Source organism: Streptopelia decaocto (genome assembly GCF_964273445.1).
Source record: "Streptopelia decaocto genome assembly, chromosome: 22".
NCBI lineage: Eukaryota > Metazoa > Chordata > Aves > Columbiformes > Columbidae > Streptopelia > Streptopelia decaocto.
The window spans coordinates 1,796,274-1,815,519 of NC_138677.1; the positions used below are offsets into that span (position 1 = coordinate 1,796,274).

The 19,246-nt window shown below is 49.2% G+C and overlaps 5 protein-coding genes and 1 pseudogene across 6 annotated transcripts; 3 read left to right on the plus strand and 3 right to left on the minus strand.

Moving 5' to 3' along the window:
• Positions 1-24: 24 nt before the first annotated feature.
• LOC309449202 (feather keratin Cos1-1/Cos1-3/Cos2-1-like) lies at positions 25-816 on the minus strand (annotated as a pseudogene). The gene is made up of 2 exons: positions 685-816; positions 25-351 (listed from the first exon to the last, which is right to left on the minus strand). The product of its transcript is annotated as a feather keratin Cos1-1/Cos1-3/Cos2-1-like (transcript).
• A 1,715-nt stretch (positions 817-2,531) lies between these two features.
• LOC309449042 (feather keratin Cos1-2-like) lies at positions 2,532-2,837 on the plus strand (the record flags this gene model as incomplete). Its single annotated transcript, XM_082070953.1, has 1 exon — positions 2,532-2,837. One exon carries the CDS (start codon positions 2,532-2,534, stop codon positions 2,835-2,837), a length of 306 nt encoding a protein of 101 aa, XP_081927079.1.
• A 6,173-nt stretch (positions 2,838-9,010) lies between these two features.
• LOC309449043 (feather keratin Cos1-2-like) lies at positions 9,011-9,316 on the minus strand (the record flags this gene model as incomplete). The annotated part of the gene is made up of 1 exon (XM_082070954.1): positions 9,011-9,316. The coding sequence occupies one exon, from the start codon at positions 9,314-9,316 to the stop codon at positions 9,011-9,013; it is 306 nt and encodes a 101-aa protein (XP_081927080.1).
• Positions 9,317-11,394: 2,078 nt separating this feature from the next.
• On the plus strand, positions 11,395-11,700 carry LOC309449219 (feather keratin Cos1-1/Cos1-3/Cos2-1-like; the record flags this gene model as incomplete). Its single annotated transcript, XM_082071184.1, has 1 exon — positions 11,395-11,700. One exon carries the CDS (start codon positions 11,395-11,397, stop codon positions 11,698-11,700), a length of 306 nt encoding a protein of 101 aa, XP_081927310.1.
• Positions 11,701-15,704: 4,004 nt separating this feature from the next.
• LOC309449212 (feather keratin Cos1-1/Cos1-3/Cos2-1) lies at positions 15,705-16,010 on the minus strand (the record flags this gene model as incomplete). Its single annotated transcript, XM_082071177.1, has 1 exon — positions 15,705-16,010. The coding sequence occupies one exon, from the start codon at positions 16,008-16,010 to the stop codon at positions 15,705-15,707; it is 306 nt and encodes a 101-aa protein (XP_081927303.1).
• A 1,824-nt stretch (positions 16,011-17,834) lies between these two features.
• Positions 17,835-18,140, plus strand: LOC309449220 (feather keratin Cos1-1/Cos1-3/Cos2-1-like; the record flags this gene model as incomplete). The annotated part of the gene is made up of 1 exon (XM_082071185.1): positions 17,835-18,140. The coding sequence occupies one exon, from the start codon at positions 17,835-17,837 to the stop codon at positions 18,138-18,140; it is 306 nt and encodes a 101-aa protein (XP_081927311.1).
• Positions 18,141-19,246: the final 1,106 nt, after the last annotated feature.

Consider the following 19,246-nt stretch of genomic DNA (forward strand, 5'->3'; position numbering starts at 1 on the left):
TGCTCATGAAAATTCCCAGCAGCTTTAGCAGGGTCGGCATCTGGTGCCACAGTAGCGGCTGGTAATGCAGGAGAGGTCAAAGCCCCCAGAGTTGATGGGAACTCCCTCACAGCTGAGGATGCTGCCAACAGCAGCAGAGGTGGAGGAGCCCACAACGGTGTTCTGAGGGAAGGAGCTGAGGATGGGGCCGGGCAGGGTCACAATCACTGCAGAGGGCTGGATGACAACATTGGAGTTCTGGCACTGCCTGACACAGGGCTCATTGCAGCTGTTGGCCAGCGGGGTTGGGCCGCAGGGCTGGCAGGGCACGCATGGGTTGCAGCAGGACATGTCTCTGGGACAGAGGTTCACCTGAAGAGAGAAGAGGGCAGAGGGGAGAGGAGAGGAGAGGAAAGAGAGGAGATGAGGAAGAAGAACGTGCAGGTCTGATCATGAGAAGTAGCACTGCACCGAACCATAGAGGAGCCAAGGCGCCTCTTGGCCCAGCATTCGCTACCCAGCTCAAATCCCAGGAGCCACTGCCACTACATCCCAGGCTCTCTCGGCAGAAGACATTCTCTCCCCTTCCCTCTCCCATGAGAAGCAGCTTCTACCCCAGAGCCTGGACAGACCCTGTCAACTGAGACACACATTGAGGAAAAACACCTGATCCTGAAGGAGGAGGACAAGAGGCTTCACACTCACCTGATCCCCAAGGAGAAGGAGGCGAGAGAACTGAATGAGAGAGCAGAGAGTTGGGCTGCCTTTTGTAGGCGTCCTGCACTGCCTCAGGTCCAGACTAACTTTGTGGAAGTAATAATTTTCTGACAAGCTCATGATGAATGTAAAAGACAGCAGCTAATGTTAGGAGATGTTTCCTGTTTTCCTGCATTGCCACTTTTTTTTTTCCGGGCTTTTGCCACGTGATTACCCATATGGAGGCTTCCCTAAGTGTTGGGATGAAAGGCCCAAGGATTTCCAGAGCAGACACACGTGTCAGCCGCAGGCATAAGTGTCAGCCCAAGTGCTTGTGGCATCCTGTGCAGGCAGGTGATGTGGAACAAGGTCATTTTTGTTGGCTTCTTTGTGGCAATGTTGTCCGAGAATTGGCAACGCTCTTATGTTTCACATCCGTTTCCCAAGGACTGCCATTTTGGACAATGTGACATATCCTTTCCTCTTGTCAACCCACTTCTCTCTGATGCTTGCTCATTGTTTCTTCACACAGGGGGGTCACTGCTGGGAGGGATTGAAAATATAGCAGCGGTACTCTCAGGACAATTTGGTTGGACTCCTTTGCCTCAGCCCCCCTCTCTGGACTCGCCACTGGTCCTCAGGAAACATCAGGAGCATGTCTGGGCCCTGGGTTTTCTATGGAATATTTTTTCACCACCCAATGCTCATGGATACACCAGGGGAGAGTCCCCAGCTGTGACCTGCACATGTCCTCATGATGAGGGTCACACAGGTACAAACTGACACAGGTGTGCTCATGCAGGCCTGCAGGAAACCATGCAAAAATCTTTTTGCTAACAGAAAGCAAGGACAACATCAGCAACTGGGGACTCTGCTGAGGAGATCCCAGGAACCACAGATAAAATAATCTCTCAAATGTGATCCTTAGGCATCTGGACCTGAGCATGACAGCATTGCTCATATCTTAACATCTTTGCAACAAAGGAACCCACAGGAATGACAAAGGTTCATATCACCTGCCTGCACAAGATGCATCCAGCACTTGTGCTGAAGCTTCTGCCTGCTGTGACGTGTGTCCCCTCTGGAAAACCTCAGGCCTTTTATCTCAGTACGTACAGAAGCCCTCATAAGGCAAAGCATGTGGCAGAAGCCAGGAAATGAAAAGGTGGCAGTGCAGGAAACCAGGAATCATCTCCTAACATTAGGTGCTGTTTTTACATTCATCACGAGCTTGTCAGAAAATTATTACTTCCACAAACAGTACCTTGGCCTGAGGCAGTGTAGGACTCCTATAAAAGGCAGCCCAACGCTCTGGTCTCCCATCCACTTCTCTCACTTCTTTCTCCTTGGGAATCAGGTGAGTGTGAATCCTCTTGTCCTCCTCCTTCAGAATCAGGTGTCTTTCCTTAGTGTGTGTCTCAGCTATGGGGTCTGTCCTGGTCCTGTGGTGGAAGCTGCTCTCATGGGAGATGAAAGGAAGGGAAGGGAAGGGAAGGGAAGGGAAGGGAAGGGAAGGGAAGGGAAGGGAAGGGAAGGGAAGGGAAGGGAAGGGAAGGGAAGGGAAGGGAAGGGAAGGGAAGGGAAGGGAAGGGAAGGGAAGGGAAGGGAAGGGAAGGGAAGGGAAGGGAAGGGAAGGGAAGGGAAGGGAAGGGAAGGGAAGGGAAGGGAAGGTTTTCTGCAGAGGCAGGCTGGGAATTAGTGGAGGTGGCTCCTGAGATCTAAGATAAGCATCATATGCTGGGCAAGAAGGTTCCTTGTCTCCACTGTGGTTGGGTTCTGTGCTGCTTCTCATGATCAAGCCCTCATGCTCTATTTCCTCCTATGCTGTCTCCCAGGTGAAACTCTGTCCCAGAGACATGTCCTGCTGCAACCCATGCGTGCCCTGCCAGCCCTGTGGCCCAACCCCACTGGCCAACAGCTGCAATGAGCCCTGTGTCAGGCAGTGCCAGAGCTCCAATATTGTCATTCAGCCCTCCCCCGTGGTGGTGACCCTGCCCGGCCCCATCCTCAGCTCCTTCCCACAGAACACCGTTGTGGGCTCCTCTACCTCCGCTGCTGCTGGCAGCATCCTCAGCCGTGAGGGAGTGCCCATCAACTCTGGGGGCTTTGACCTCTCCTGCATTACCAGCCGCTACTGTGGCAGCAGATGTCAACCGTGCTAAAGCTACTGACAACATCCATGAGCAAAAACCTCCCAAGACCTTCGAACATGGTTCTTGAAATGAGATAGAGCTGTATGGCATTACATTCAGGCTTTGAACGGATGTTTCCTTCTTCTACTTGTGTGTTTCTCTCTCTTTCCTCAGCTGTTTTTGTCTCCCAAGGCCAGCCTAGTGGGAACCTCTTGGCCTCCCTCATTCTGCAGGGGAGGCAGCCTTTCTCTCTACAGGAGTTTCACCACATTTTGTGACTGACCCTGGTGCTCCCCGCGAGCCACCTCCTTTTCTCCTTAAGACTCATTAAATTTGTGCTGCATCCAAGCCTGGGCCTTCGTGTACTCCTTTGTTCTGAGGCAACTTATTCAGTCTGCTCAGGGAAAAAGGTGAAGGAAGGGGAGGGTGGGAGTCCCTGCAGTGAATTTCTCACTTGGAAACACAGTGAATCAATTTCATGGGTTCATCAATTAACTGTTTGGCATTGAGTCTGAGGGATGCCCAGCTTATTGGCTTTCTCACCCTTCCTGACCTTGCTTGGGCAAAGGCATTGTTATTTGTTACCTGATATTCTCTCCCACGTCACATTTTATGAAATCTCCAACCATGGTCTTTATTAGACTTACCAGGGACATTGGGCATTTGAAGTAAGCAATTAAAAGGAAGCAATTAAGAATTCAATGAATCCAGGAATTACAACACATCTAAGTATGTGTCATGGATGCCTGCCATTCCATGGTAATGGTGATTTCTAGGAGAGCAGAAGTGTTGCTCACAACTCTACCAGTTCCTTTCTGCTCTGGTCCATATCCACACCTCAGCCCAGGTATGGACAAACCTTTATCTAGGTTAAGTGTGTTCTCTCAATATTAAACCAGGCTTGTCTATCTGAGAGCAATAGAAATAATAGATTTTACTTACCACAGTTTTGCACCTACAGTCTAGTCTGGGTTCTGATTACTTCTGGTCATGTTCTGTGTCATGGCAAAGGAGAAGAAGACACCTGTATTTGATCTCATTCCCCTGGGTTACCCATCCCTCAAAAAGTGGGCACATGGCCCCATGTGCCATTATCTTCTCCATGTACATTCCAACCCTGATGGAAAATGGCTTCCGTTCTTTATCCTCCTCAGGTTTCACTTGTGGAGACCTGGCGTACCATTACTCTTGTGTAAAAATAATGGAGACTTTCCTTGTCCTTAGGAAAATCTTTTGTGTTGCTTGCTGGCTGGAGCAGTCACTCTCATTTTTTACTGCCTTCCTGTTTATCACGAAGTTCATGATCCTCTCATTGATGTCTTTTAACTGTGATGTCACCATATGCAAACTTCTCTTTTCCAACACTCGCATGAGAGAGAAAATCATCTTCTTGTGTGCCCTGGCAGCATGGTCATTTGGATTGCAGTCATACTCAAGCAGGTGTAACTTCCACTGACTGGCCATTCCACATCAAGAAAACTGCAGCAGGGATGCATTCCCCCGGATTCAGCCTTCGCTGATCCTTTTCCTGGAGCCACCACCTCTCTTGTGTATGTCTCTAATTGGACCAAAGACCTGGAGAACCTGTCCTCTGAGAGAAGAGTGAAGGAGATAGGTTCTTTATCCTGGGAGAACAGAAGGCTTGGGGGAACCTCATCTTAACATTCTTGTACTTAAAGGGTATCTAGAAAGAGGACAGATTCTCTCTCATCACAGGGAGCCAGGTGGAGAAGGCCAATGAGTACGTGTGTCACTGGTAGAGGTTTCATTTTGACAGAAGAAATATTTTTTTTTTACCATTAAGAACAGTCCTTCACAGGAATGACATCTCAGGTCTGTGGTAGAGTCCCTGTCACTGGAAGTTTCCAAGATGAGATTGGAAAGGGTGATTGATAATCTAATCTAGTTTCTCTTGCCCATGAAATATCGGACCAGATGATCTTTCAAGGTCCCTTCCAATATAAAATATTCTATAATTCTATGACCTCTCAGTGACATCATTCCATCATGATGTCACAATATGCTAACCACTCCACTGCACCACTAAGGAAATCCTCATTCCAAATGACTATATATCAGTTCAGACTGATATTTTTGGCAGAGAAAATAGGATGCTGCATGGCCAATGTCCTCTTCATTTCCAAGACTTGTTCAATAAAAGAGACATATTCTGCAGGCAGGGAATAGCAAAGAGGGACATGAACCTTTCAACTTCTTCTCTAGAAGGACAGTGAAGATCAAGAGAAATGAGAATCCCCAAAGTGTGAATGAGCAGGTCCATATGAGACTTCCATCTAGAGTGTCAGCTACATGTACCCAAAGGTCTGTCTTGATTGTCTAGGTCTTCTCACTGACAGGTCTCCTGTGTGTGCACAGGTTTCATGCTGGGGTGCATTGCTTGGACCCAAGGCAGAGCAGGACCATGGCACCATGCTGGGGGCTTGCCTTCCTGGGCTTTGGATCAGTACTTTTCCTCCCAGTGTACATGCCCAGACTGGTGCTGTTCCCTGCAGATCCCCGTATGGAGAGAAATGTCCTACCATGAGGTGACAGCCCTGTACTTTGCTAGTGCCCATGTGGTTCCCAGGGGTGTGCAGTGTCTCTTGCAGGACAGCTCTCTAAGGGTCAGGGACTGCTCTGCTGGGAAGACCCTGGCCAACAAGTGAGGAGCAGTGGTGACAGGAACAGAAGGTGGTGCTGGCCCTGCCTCAGAGCTCTTGAGGGAGCCTGGGAAGCTGAGTACATGCAGGGTGACTACTTGTGTATCAGCTGCACTTGGGTTGGTGCCTGTCCTGTCCACTGCATGTGCCCAGCACCCAGTGAGATGGGTAATGGTGGTGTTTCTGCCCTGAAGTGCGGACAGGAAGAGCATGAGGGGAACCTCATGTTGTCCATCAGTCCCTGTGAGCCTGAGCCATCGTTTTGAGCCCAACAGTGCCTCAGAGGTGTTTTTCTGCACACAGGACACCACGGATACCAGAGGGATTCCAAGATTTAGAGTAAAAGTCAGGCGTGAAGGCCAGGGTCTATAAAGATACTTTCAAATATCACTGAAAAATATACTCTAAATTTTCACATAAACAGTGAAAGCACAAACTCAGGGAACAACTTATCCTTGGCGCCATCTCAAGGCATATCAAGGATAAGAAGACCATTAAGGGTAGGCAAAATGGCTTCACCAAGGGGAAGTTGTGCTCAACCAACCTAATAGCCTCTTATGAAGACGTAATGAGGTGGACAGATGATGGCAGTGGTGGATGTGGTCTACCTTGAATTCAGTAAAGTATTTGACACAGTCTCTCACAGCATCCTCACAGCTAAACTGAGGGAGTGTGATTTGGATCATCAGGTAGTGAGGTGGACAGTGAAGTGGCTGAAGGAAAGAAGCCAGAGAGTTGTGATCAATGGGGCGGAGTCCAGCTGGAGGCCTGTATCTAGTGGAGTGCCTCAGGGGTCAGTACTGGGGCTGGTAATATTCAACATATTAATCAATTAATTGGATGAGGGAGTTGAGTGTACTATCAGCAAGTTTGCTGATGACACCAAGCTCGGAGGAGAGGCTGAAACACCAGAAGGCTGTGCTGCCATCCAGAGACCTGGAGAGTTGGGCAGTGAAAAATTTAATGAAATAGACCAAGGGAAAGTGTAGAGTCTTGTATCTGGGTAGGAACAATCCCAGGTACCAGTATAAGTTGGGAAATGACCTATTAGAGAGCAGTGTAGGGGAAAGAGATCTGGGGGTCCTGGTGGACAGCAGGATGACCATGAGGCAGCACTGGGCCTTTGTGGCCAAGAAGGCCAATTGTACCTGGGGTGTATTAGAAGGGGGGTGGTTAGTAGGTTAAGAGAGGTTCTTCTTCCCCTCTACTCCGCCCTGGTGAGACCATACCTGGAATAGTGTGTCCAATTCTGGGCCCCTCAGTTCCAGAAGGACAGGGAACTGTTGGAGAGAGTCCAGTGTAGGGCAACAAAGATGATTAAGGGAGTGGAGCATCTCTCTTATGAGGAAAGACTGAGGGAGCTGGGGCTCTTTAGTTTGGAGAAGAGGAGACTGAGGGGTGACCTCATTAATGTTTATAAATATGTAAAGGGTGAGCGTCACAAGGATGGAGCCAGGCTCTTCTCAGTGACGACAAATGGTAGGACAAAGGGTAATGAGTGCAAACTAGAACACAAGAGGTTCCACTTCAATTTGAGAAGAAACTTCTTCTCAGTAAGAGTAACAGAACAATGGAACAGGCTGCCCAGGGGCTTGCGGAGTCTCCTTCCCTGGAGACATTCAAAACGTGCCTGGTCGCCTTCCTGTGTAGCCTCATCTATATGTTCATGCTCCAGCAGGGGAATTGGTCTAGATGATCTTTTGAGGTCCCTTCCAATACCATTCTGTGATTCTGTGATGGACACCAGAAACAATCCATGAGAAGGCAAAGGGCCAAAGGATTGTAGAGAGGCAACTTGCTGTGTGGATGCTCAGTACACTGCTGCTATCTACCGAGTCACCCTCTGCCTATAAAAGGCGGGAAGCTGGCCAGGAAATTGGTCTTTAGACACTGGGCACTGTCCTGGAGCTGCAGTGACCCACAGGATATTTGAGTTCACAGGAAGCGGTGAATCCATTACGTAGACTGAGTGTGGTGGATATCAATCCTAATTTGTGAATTATCTCAGCCTTGAATGGAGGGTCAGCCTGCAGGATGACCTGGAGTGGTTGGAGGATTTGGCTAACAAGAACCTGATGAAGTTCAACAAGGACAAGTGTAAAGACCCGTTCCTGGGACAATATACACCAGGAGTGCAGCACAGGCTGGGATCTGCCTGGCTGGGAAGCAGCTCTGTGGAAAGGGACCGGGGGTCCTGGTGGACAACAAGGTCAATATTAGTGAACAATGTGCTGCTGCGGCAAAGAAGGCCAACAGGATACCCGGTTACATTTGATAGGGCATCAGAAGTGGAGGCAAAGAAGTCATAATGATGCTCTAATCAGAGCTTGTCAGGCCAAATCTTGAATATTGTGTTCAGTTTTGGTCTCCTCTATATGAAAAAATGTGGATGGGCCGGAAAAGGTCCAGAGAATTTTCACAAAGATGATCAAAGAACTGAGAAGCTGCAATACAATGAAAGCCTAAGAGAACTGGGTTTGTTCAGCTTTGAGATACTTATGGGAGACCTCAGCACCATGCTCGAATATATTAAGAGTGCCTAGAAAGAAGATGGAGACTCCCTTCTTACAAGCAGTCACATGGAAAAGACAAGGGGCAAAGGCTACAATGCACTCCTGGTAGCATTCTGATTGGACAGAAGATGGAAATTTTCCATGATGAGAACAGGGAGACATTGGAGACATCTTCCCAGGGAAGTGGTGGATTCTGAAACATTGAACACATTTAAGATTGAGCTGGACAGGGTGCTGGGCCATCTTGGCTAGCCTGTGCTTTGCCAAGAAACATTAGTGCAGGTGATCCTTGTGCTCCCTTCCGTCCTGGTGTTCAGTGATGATGATGCAGATGCATGTCTAGAGAGTAGCTGGGCTCTGCCACATGCTGAAGGACTGTATGAGGTTCCTCTATCACATCTTCCTGTAACCTTATGTGTTGGGCATGCACAGCAAATCGGGTAAGGGAGGGAAAAGAGTGAGAGAGATGAGAGTGTGGATTGTCCTCAGGAAATGTTGTTTCCCAGCCAAACTCCTACCACCATTTGGAACCATTTCCTCACTTCTGGCTATTGGCTGTGGATTGGCCATGAATGTCTTCTGCAGTTCCAAGGGAAAGTGAACAAAAGAAAATGCACAGCAGGTACTCCCACCACCCTATTCTTCCAAATTTTTGCCTAATGGGACTGGCAGAGGTACCCAAGAATAAAGATGGACTCAGAGGCCCAGGCTTAGATGCAGCACAATTTTAATGGTTCTTAAGAAGAAAAGGAGGTGGGTCACAGGGAATACCATGGGCAGTCACAAGGATGCAGAGATAGTCCTGCAGGGTGTTGATCTGCCTGCCCTGCAGAGGGATGGAGACCAACAAGTCCCAGTTAGTCTGGCTTTTGGAGACAAAATGATCTGAAGAAAGAGGGAGAGAGACAAGAGTGGAAGAAGGAAACATCCATTCAATGCTCTGAATGCAATGCCATGAAGCTCTATCTCATCTCAAAGACCATGTTCCAAGGTCTTGGGAGGTTCTTGCTCATGAAAGTTCCCAGCAGCTTTAGCAGGGTTGACATCTGCTGCCACAGTAGCGGCTGGTAATGCAGGAGAGGTCAAAGCCCCCAGAGTTGATGGGCACTCCCTCACAGCTGAGGATGCTGCCAACAGCAGCAGAGGTGGAGGAGCCCACAACGGTGTTCTGAGGGAAGGAGCTGAGGATGGGGCCAGGCAGGGTCACCACCACAGGGGAGGGCTGGATGACGACGTTGGAGCTCTGGCACTGCCTGACACAGGGCTCATTGCAGCTGTTGGCCAGTGGGGTTGGGCCACAAGGCTGGCAGGGCAGACACGGGTTGCAGCAGGACATGTCTCTGGGCCAGAGGTTCACCTGGAAGACAGCATAAGAAGAATCAGAGCATGAGGACTTGATCATGAGAAGCAGCACTGCTCCCAACCACAGTGGAGCCAAGACACCTTCTTGCCCAGCATATGATGCTTACCTCAGATTGCAGGAGCCACCTCCACCAAGTCCCAGACTGCCACAGCAGAAGGCCTTCCCTTCCCTTCCCTTCCCTTCCCTTCCCTTCCCTTCCCTTCCCTTCCCTTCCCTTCCCTTCCCTTCCCTTCCCTTCCCTTCCCTTCCCTTCCCTTCCCTTCCCTTCCCTTCCCTTCCCTTCCCTTCCCTTCCCTTCCCTTCCCTTCCCTTCCCTTCCCTTCCTTTCTCCCATGAGAAGCAGCTCCCAACCCGGGCCAGGACAGACCCTATGAGCAGAGACATACATCGAAGAAAGACTCCTAATCTAGAAGGGGAGGAGAACAGGCTTCACACTAACCTGATTCTCAAGGAGCAGGATGCAAGAGAAGTGGATGAGAGCAGAGCGTTGGCTGGCTTTTATAGGAGTCCTGCACAGCTGCAGGGCCAGGTACCCTGAGTGGAAGTAACAATTTTCTAACAAGCTCGTTATGAATGTAAAACACACACTAATGGTAGGGTCTGTGTCCTGTTTTCCTGCACTGCCAGCTTCTCATTTCCATGCTTCTGACTTGTGTTTTCACATATGAAGGTTTCTTCTGTAAGTTGCAGGATGAAAGGTGTAGGCAGAAGATGAAGCTGAAGAGCTGGTGGCATCCTGTGTAGGCAGGTGATGTGTATTTGGATCATTCCTGTTGCCTTCTTTGTGGCAAATTTGTCAGGAAATGGGCAATACTTTCATGTTTCACATCCATTTTCCAAGGACTGCCATTTGGGACTACATAGTATATTATTTCCTATTGTCAGCCCTCCTCTCTATGTTGGTTGTTCATTGTTTCACACAGATGGAGCGCTGGTGGGAGGGTTTGACACTACCGCAACAGTGCTATCAGTACAATTTCTTTGGGCCCTGCGTTATTCCTCTCTGTACACTTGCCACAGGTCCTCAGGAAACAAAAAGATCAAGTCTAGGGCCCAGGGTTTTCTATGGAATATCTTATCTCCACCCAATGCTCATGGATACACCAGGGGAGAGTCCCCACCTGTGACCTGCACATGTCCTCATGATGAGGGTCACACAGCTACAGACTGACACAGTTGTGCTCATGCAGCCTGCAGGAAACCATGCAAAAATATTTATGCTCACAGAAATAACGGAAAATGTCAGCTGGGGACTCTACTGACGAGATTCCAGGGACCACATATGAAATAACCTCTCAAATGTGATCCTTGGGCATCTGAACCTGAGCATGACAGTGCTGCTCGTATTCTAACAACTTTGCCACAAAGGAACCCACAGGAATGACCAACATTCATATCACCTGCCTGCACAGGATGCACCAGCAACTCAGCTGAGTCTTCTGCCTGTACTGTCACGTGTCCCCTCTTGATATCCTCAGAGCTTTCATTGCACTACTTAGAGAACATATCATATGGGAAATAACATGGCAGATGGCAGGAAATGAAAAGGTGGCAGTGCAGGAAACCAGGACACAGCCCATACCATTAGCTGGTGTGTTTTACATTCAATATGAGCTTGTCAGAAAATTATTACTTCCACTCAGGGAGCCTGAGGCAGTGCAGGACTCCTATAAAAGGCAGCCCAATGCTCTGCTCTCTCATCCACTTCTCTTGCCTCCTTCTCCTTGGGAATCAGGTGAGTGTGAAGCCTCTTCTCCTCCTCTTCAGGATCAGGTGTCTTTCCTCAATGTGTATCTCAGCTGCCAGGGTCTGTCCTGGCCCTGGGTTGGGAGCTGCTTCTCATGGGTGAGGGAAGGGGAGAGAACGTCTTCCGCAGAGAGAAGCTGGGACTTAGTGGAGGTGGCTCCTGGCACGTGAGCTGGGCAGTGTATGCTGGGCCAGGAGGTATCTCAGCTCGACTGTGTTTGGGTGCAATGCTGCTTCTCATGATCAGCTCCTCATGATCTATTTCCTCCTTTCCTCTCTTCCAGGTGACCCTCTGTCCCAGAGACATGTCCTGCTGCAACCCATGCGTGCCCTGCCAGCCCTGCGGCCCAACCCCGCTGGCCAACAGCTGCAATGAGCCCTGTGTCAGGCAGTGCCAGAGCTCCACCGTCGTCATTGAGCCCTCCCCCGTTGTGGTGACCCTGCCCGGCCCCATCCTCAGCTCCTTCCCTCAGAACACCGTTGTGGGCTCCTCCACCTCCGCTGCTGTTGGCAGCATCCTCAGCTGTGAGGGAGTTCCCATCAACTCTGGGGGCTTTGACCTCTCCTGCATTACCAGCCGCTACTGTGGCAACAGATGCCGACCCTGCTAAAGCTGAAGGGAATCTCCCAAGACCTTGGAACATGGTCCTTAAAATGACATAGAGCTTTACAGCATTGCACTCAGAGCTTTGGACTGATGTTTCCTTCTTCCACTCATGTCTCTCTCTTTTTCTCTTTCTGTCTCCAAGGGCAGCCTAGTGAGCACCTCTTGGCCTCCCTCCTTCTGCAGGGCAGGCAGCCTGACTCCCTGCAAGAGTTTCACCACATCCTTGTGACTGATCCTGTGAGCCACCTGCTTTTTTTCTTGAGACTAATTAAAGTCGTGCTGCATCCAAGCCTGAGCCTCCGAGTCTTCCTTTATTCTGAGGCAACTATTTCAGTGCGCTAATGAAAAATGTGGAGGAAGAGGAGTGTGGGACTTTCCTCAGTGGATTTTGTCACTTGGACACACAGTAAATTATTTTCAGGGTTTCATCAATTAACTTTTTGGAGTTGAGTCTGAGGGATGCTGAGCTTAGCAGCTGTCTCACCCTTCCTGACCTTTTTGGGCAAAGACATTGTTATTTCTTATCTGACATTCTCTCCCCTGTCACACTTGATGAAATCTCCAACCACGGTCTGTATTAGACTTAACAGGTACTGTGGGATTTGAAGTAGGCAATTAAAAGGAAGCAATTAAGAGTTCAATGAATCCAGGAATTACAACACATCCTATTATCTGCAATGGGAGTCCACCAATCCATGGTAATAGGGAGTTCCAGCAGAGCAGAAATGTTGGTCACAACTCTGCCATGTCCTTTCTACCCTGGTCCATATCCACACTGCAGGCTAGGTGTTGTCAGACCTTTGTCTGGGCTAAGTAGGTTCTCTCAGTCTAAAACAGGTGCTGATTTGTACACCTGACAGCAAACAACATAATAGATTTTACCCACCACATATTTGTTCCTTCAGTCTTGTCTGGGTTCTGATTACTTCTGGCCATGTCCTGGGCTGGCAAAGGAGAACAAGACACCTGTATTTGACCTCATTCCCCTGGGTTTCCCACCCCTCAAAAAGTGGGCACATGGCCCCATGTGCCATTATCTTCTCAATGTATATTCCAACCCTGATGGAAAATGTCTTCCGTTCTTTATCCTCCTCAGGTTTCAGTTGTGGAGACCTGGTATACAATCACTGTTGTGTGAAAAATAATGGAGACATTCCTTATCCTTAGGAAAATCTTTTGTATTGCTTGCTGGCTGGAGCAGTCATTCTCATTTTTTACTGCCTTCCTGTTTATCACTGAGTTCATGATCCCCTCAGTGATGTCCTTTAATTGCAATGTCACTGTATGCAAACTTCTTCATTACAAAGCTCCCATGAGAGAAAAAAATGTACTTCTTGCTAACCCTGGTAACATGGGCATTTGGATGGTGGTCATTGTCACACACATGGCACTTTCTCTGACCAGCCACTCCACAGCAAAAAAAAAACCACAGCTGGGATCCAATCCCCCCAGACTCAGTCGTCACTGATCCTTATGCAGGAGCCACCAGCACTCCTGTGAATGTGCCTAATTAGACCAAAGGACTGGAGAACCTATCCTCAGATGGTAGACTGAAGTTGTTTTGTCTTTTTTTCCCTGGAGAACAGAAGGCTCAAGGACACCTCATCACAGTATTTGAGTACTTAGAGGGTATCTAGAAAAAGGACAGATGCTCTCTCATCACAAGGAGCCAGGTGGACAACATCAGGTCCAGTGAGCACATGTATCATTGGGAGAGGATTCATTACAACAGACAATTTTTTTTTGTATGTTAAGAACAATCCTCCACAGGAATGACCACCCAGGGATGTAGAGACCCTGTCACTGGAAGTTTCCAATATGAGATTGGAAAGGGTGATTGATAATCTCATCTAGTCTCTCTTGCCCATGAAAGATTGGACCAGATGATCTTTCAAGGTCCCCTCCAATAAAAAAGATTCTATAATTCTATGACCTCTCAGTGACATCCTTCCATCATGATGTCACAATATGCTAACCACGCCACTGCACCACTGTCATCACTAAGGAAATCCTCATTCCAAATGACTGTATATCAGTTCAGACTGACATTTTTGGCAGAGAAAATAGGATGTTGCATGGTCAATGTCCTCTTCATTTCCAAGTCTTGTTCACCAAAAGAGAAAACTCTGCAAGCAGGGAATAGGAAAGACGGACATGAAGCTTTCAATTTCTTCTCTAGAAGATCAAGAGAAATGAGAATGCCCAAAGTGCAGTCAGCAGGTCCATATGAGACTTCCATCTAGAGTGTCAGCTACATGTACCCAAAGGCATGTCTTCATTGTCTAGGTCTTTTAGATGACAGGTCTCTTGTGTGTGCACAGGTTCCATGCTGGGGTCCATAGCTTGGGTCCAAGGCAGAGCAGGACCATGGCACCATGCTGGGGGCTTGCCTTCCTGGCCTTAGGACCAGTACTCATTCTCCCAGCGTACATGCCCAGACTGGTGCTTTTCCCTGCAGATCCCTGTGTGGGGAGAGATGTCCTACCATGAGGGCACAGCCCTGTACTTTGCTGTGCCCATGTGGTTCCCAGGAGTGTGCTGGGTCTCTTGCAGGACAGCTCTCAAAGTAAGGAGCAGTGGTGACATGAGCACTCAGGTTGGCCCTGCCTCAGAGCTCTTGAGGGAGACCAGAAAGCTGAGTACTGGCAGGGTCAGCACTTGGGCTTCAGCTGCACTTGGGTTGGTGCCTGTCCCGTCCACTGCAAGTGGTGCCTGTCCTGGAGCTGTAGTAACCCATAAGGTCATTGAGTTCACAGGAAGTGGTGACTCCATTATGTAGCCTGAGTGTGGTTGATACCAATCCTAACTTGTGAATTATCTTAGCCTTGAAAAGCAGGTCAGCCTGTAGGATGACCTGGACAGGTTGGAGGATTGGCCATGAATGTCTTCTGCAGCTCTAATGGAAAGTGAACAAAAGAAAATGCAATATCATGAAAGCCTAAGAGAACTGGGTTTGTTCAGCTTTGAGATACTTATGGGAGACCTCAGCACCATGCTTCAATATTTTAAGAGTGCCTAGAAAGAAGATGGAGACTCCCTTTTCAAAAGCAGTCACATGGAAAAGACAAGGGGCAAAGGCTACAATGAACTGGTAGCATTGTGATTGGACAGAAAATGGAAATTTTCCATGATGAGAACAGGGAGACATTGGAGATATCTTCCCAGGGAAGTGGTGGATTCTGAAACATTGAACACATTTAAGATTGAGCTGGACAGGGTGCTGGGCCATCTTGGCTAGCCTGTGCTTTGCCAAGAAACATTAGTGCAGGTGATCCTTGTGCTCCCTTCCACCCTAGTGTTCAATGATGATGATGCAGATGCATGTCTAGAGAGTAGCTGGGCTCTGCCACATGCTGAAGGACTCTATGAGGTTCCTCTATCGCATCTTCCTGTGACCTTATGTGTTGGGCATGCACAGCAAATCGGGTAAGGGAGGGAAAAGAGTGAGAGAGATGAGAGTGTGGATTGTCCTCAGGAAATGTTGTTTTCCAGCCAAATTCCTACCACCATTTGGAACCATTTCCTCACTTCTGGCTATTGGCTGTGGATTGGCCATGAATGTCTTCTGCAGTTCCAAGGGAAAGTGAACAAAAGAAAATGCAATTCATGGAGTCCCACCATCCTCTTCTTCCAAATTTTTGCCCAATGGGACTGGCAGAGGTAACCAAGAATGAACAAGGACAGGAGGGGCCAGGATTGAATTCAGCACATCTTTAATGAGTCTTAAGAAAAAAAGGAGGTGGCTTACATGGAGAACCATAGGCAGCCACAAGGATGTCGTTAAGCTCCAGCACAGAGTCAGTCTGCCTGCCCTGCAGAAGGAGGGTCCCACTAGCCTGGTTTTGGGAGACAGGAAGAGCAGAGGAAACTGAGAGAGAGAGAGACATGAGTGGAAGAAGGCAACATTGGATCAAAGCTCTGAATGCAATGCTGTAAAGCTCTATCTCATTTCATGGACCATGTTCCAAAGTCTTGCAAGGTTCTTGCCTGATGACATCACCGTCAGCTTTAGCAGGGTCGGCATCTGTTGCCACAGTAGCGGCTGGTAATGCAGGAGAGGTCAAAGCCCCCAGAGTTGATGGGAACTCCCTCACAGCTGAGGATGCTGCCAACAGCAGCGGAAGTGGAGGAGCCCACAACGGTGTTCTGAGGGAAGGAGCTGAGGATGGGGCCGGGCAGGGTCACCACCACAGGGGAGGGCTCAATGACAACGGTGGAGTTCTGGCACTGCCTGACACAGGGCTCATTGCAGCTGTTGGCCAGTGGGGTTGGGCCACAGGGCTGGCAGGGCACGCACGGGTTGCAGCAGGACATGTCTCTGGGACAGAGGTTCACCTGGGAGACAGCATAGGAGAAGGAAACAGAGCATGTGGGGCTGATAATGAGAAGCAGCACTGCACCCAACCACAGTGGAGCCGAGGCAGCTCCTGGCCCAGCATACTATGCCCATCTCAGATCCCAGGAGCCACCTCCGCTAAGTCCCAGCGTCTCTCTGCAGAAGACCTTCTCTACCCTTCCCTCACCCATGAGAAGCAGCTCTCACCCCAGAGCCAGGACAGACCCCGTCAGCTGAGACACACATTGAAGAAAGACACCTGATCCTGAAGGAGGAGGACAAGAAGCTTCACACTCACCTGATGCCCAAGGAGAAGGAGGCAAGAGAAGTGGATGAGAGAGCAGAGTGTTGGGCTGCCTTTTATAGGAGTCCTACACTGCCTCAGGCCCAAGAACCCTTTGTGGAAGTAATAATTTTCTGACAAGCTCATGTTGAATGTAAAACACTTCGGCTAATGGTATGGGCTGTGTCCTGGTTTCCTGCACTGCCGGCCTTTCATTTCCTGGATTCTGACACATGCTTTCCCATATAAAGGTTTCTTTAAGTGCTGGGATGAAAGGCTCAAGGATTTGCAGAGCAAACACATGTCAGCACAGGCATAAGTGTCTGCCCAAGTGCTGGTGGCATCCTGTGCAGACAGGTGATGTGCACCTGGGTCATTCTTGTGGGCTTCTTTGTGGCAAAGTTGTCTGGAAATGGGGAACACTTTGTTTCACATCCATTTCCGAAGGACTGCCAGCTCTCGGTGAGGGTTGTTCATTGTTTCACACAGGTGGGTGGGTCGCTGCTGGGAGTGCTCTCAGGAAATTTTTGGTGTGTTCCTTAGCCTCAACCCCTCTGTGCACTTGCCACAGGTCCTCAGGAAACATCAGGAGCATGTCCCCAGTTTTTCCCTGGAATATTATATCTCCACCCAGTGCTCCAGGGGGGAGTCCTGAGCTGTAACCTGCACATGTCCTCATGATGAGGGTCACACGGGTACAGACTGACATAGGTGTGCTCATGCAGCCTGCAGGAAACCATGCAAAAATCTTTATGCTCACAGAAAGACAGGAAATTGTCAGCAACTGGTGCCTCTGCTGTGGAGATTCCAGGGACCACATATGAAATAACCTCTCAAATATGATCCTTGCGCATCTGGACCTGAACATGACAGTGTTGCTCATATCTTAACAACTTTGCCACAAATAAGCCCACAGAATTGACCCAGGTGCACATCACTTTAATCTGACGCTTCTGCCTGTGCTGACATGTGTGCCCCTGGAAATCTTTGGTGCTTTCATTGCTCAACTTACAGAAGCCTTCATATGGAAAAGCACTTAGCAGACGCCAGGAAATGAAAAGGCGGCAGTCCAGGAAACCACGACACAGCCCATACCATTAGCCGATGTGTTTTACATTCAACATGAGCTTGTCAGAAAATTATTACTTCCACAAAGAGTACCTGGGCCTGAGGCAGTGCAGGACTCCTATAAAAGGCAGCCCAACCCTCTGCTCTCTCACTGACTTCTCTCGCCTCCTTCTCCTTGGGAATCAGGTGAGTGTGAAGCCTCTTCTCCTCTTCAGGATCAGGTGTCTTTCCTCAATGTGTGTCTCTTCTCATACGGACTGTCTTGGTCCTGGGTTGGGATCTGGGACTTAGTGGAGGTGGCTCCCGGCATTTGAGCTGGGCAGCGTATGCTGTCCCGGGATGTGCCTTGGCTCCACTGTAGTTGGGTGCAGTGCTGCTTCTCATGCTCAAGCCCTCATGGTCTGCTTCCTTCTCCTATGCTGTCTCCCAGGTGAACCTCTGTCCTAGAGACATGTCCTGCTGCAACCCGTGTCTGCCCTGCCAGCCCTGTGGCCCAACCCCGCTGGCCAACAGCTGCAATGAGCCCTGTGTCAGGCAGTGCCAGAGCTCCAACGTCGTCATCCAGCCCTCCCCTGTGGTGGTGACCCTGCCTGGCCCCATCCTCAGCTCCTTCCCTCAGAACACCGTTGTGGGCTCCTCCACCTCTGCTGCTGTTGGCAGCATCCTCAGCTGTGAGGGAGTTCCCATCAACTCTGGGGGCTTTGACCTCTCCTGCATTACCAGCCGCTACTGTGGCAACAGATGTCAACCCTGCTAAAGATGCTGGCAACATCCTTGGGCAAGAAACTCCCAAGACCTTGGAATATGGTCCTTGAAATGAGATAGAGCTACATGGCATTGCATTCAGAGCTTTGAACCATTGTTTCCTTTTCCCTCGCCCATCTCTCTCTCTTCTCTACTCTCTGTTTTCCAAGCCCAGCCTAGTTGAGACCAGTAGCCTCCCTCCGTGTTCAGGGCAGGCAGACTTATACCCTGCAGGAGTTTCACTACATCCTTGTGGTTGCCTATGGTGTTCCTTGTGAGCCACTTCCTATTCTTCTTGAGTCTCATTAAAGTTGTGCTGCAAAAAAGCCTGGGCCTTTTCGTCCTTTGTTCTGAGGCAACTGTTCTAACCTGCTCAGGGAAAAAGGTGGAGGAAGGGGAGGGCTGGACTCTTAGTAGTGGATTTTGTTTTTTGCCTTTTCCCTTGGAGCTGCAGAAGACATTGATGGCTGCTCCACAGCCGTTGGCCAGAATCGAGGAAATGGCTCCACAGGGTGGCAGGAGTGGGGCTGGGAAATAGCAATTCTTGTTTAGAGCCCACAGCTTCATATCTCTCATTCCTTTCCCTCTGTCACCTGATCTAGTGTTCATGGCCAGCAACATATGGGCATATGTAGATGAGATAGGTACCTCATACAGTTCTTTTACTCCTGGCAGGGTTCAGCTTCTCTGCAGTTGGGAAGGATTGATGTAAATCATAAGTTAGCACTGGCATCAGCCACATTGAAGCTACACAATGTGAACCAAACATCCTTTTGGGCCACCACAGCTCCACGACAGTGCCCAGTGTCCAAGGATGCATTTTCTAGCTACCATCCCACTATTTATAGGTGGAGGGTGACTGGGCAGATAACAGCATTGTACAGAGCATCCCTACAGCAGCTTCGGTTCTCTGGAGTCCAGTGACCCACCTGCCTTCTCATGGTTTGTTTCAGGTGTCCACCTTCCCTGATTTTGTGCAAATGGTGTTTGGCTTCACTGTTCATGACAACATTTAGGTGTGTTTTTCAATAATACTTGAAAATACCTTTATAGACCTTGGCCTCCAGCCCTGGGTAATACTTTAAATTGTTTCATCTCTTATGTATCCCTGGTCTTCTG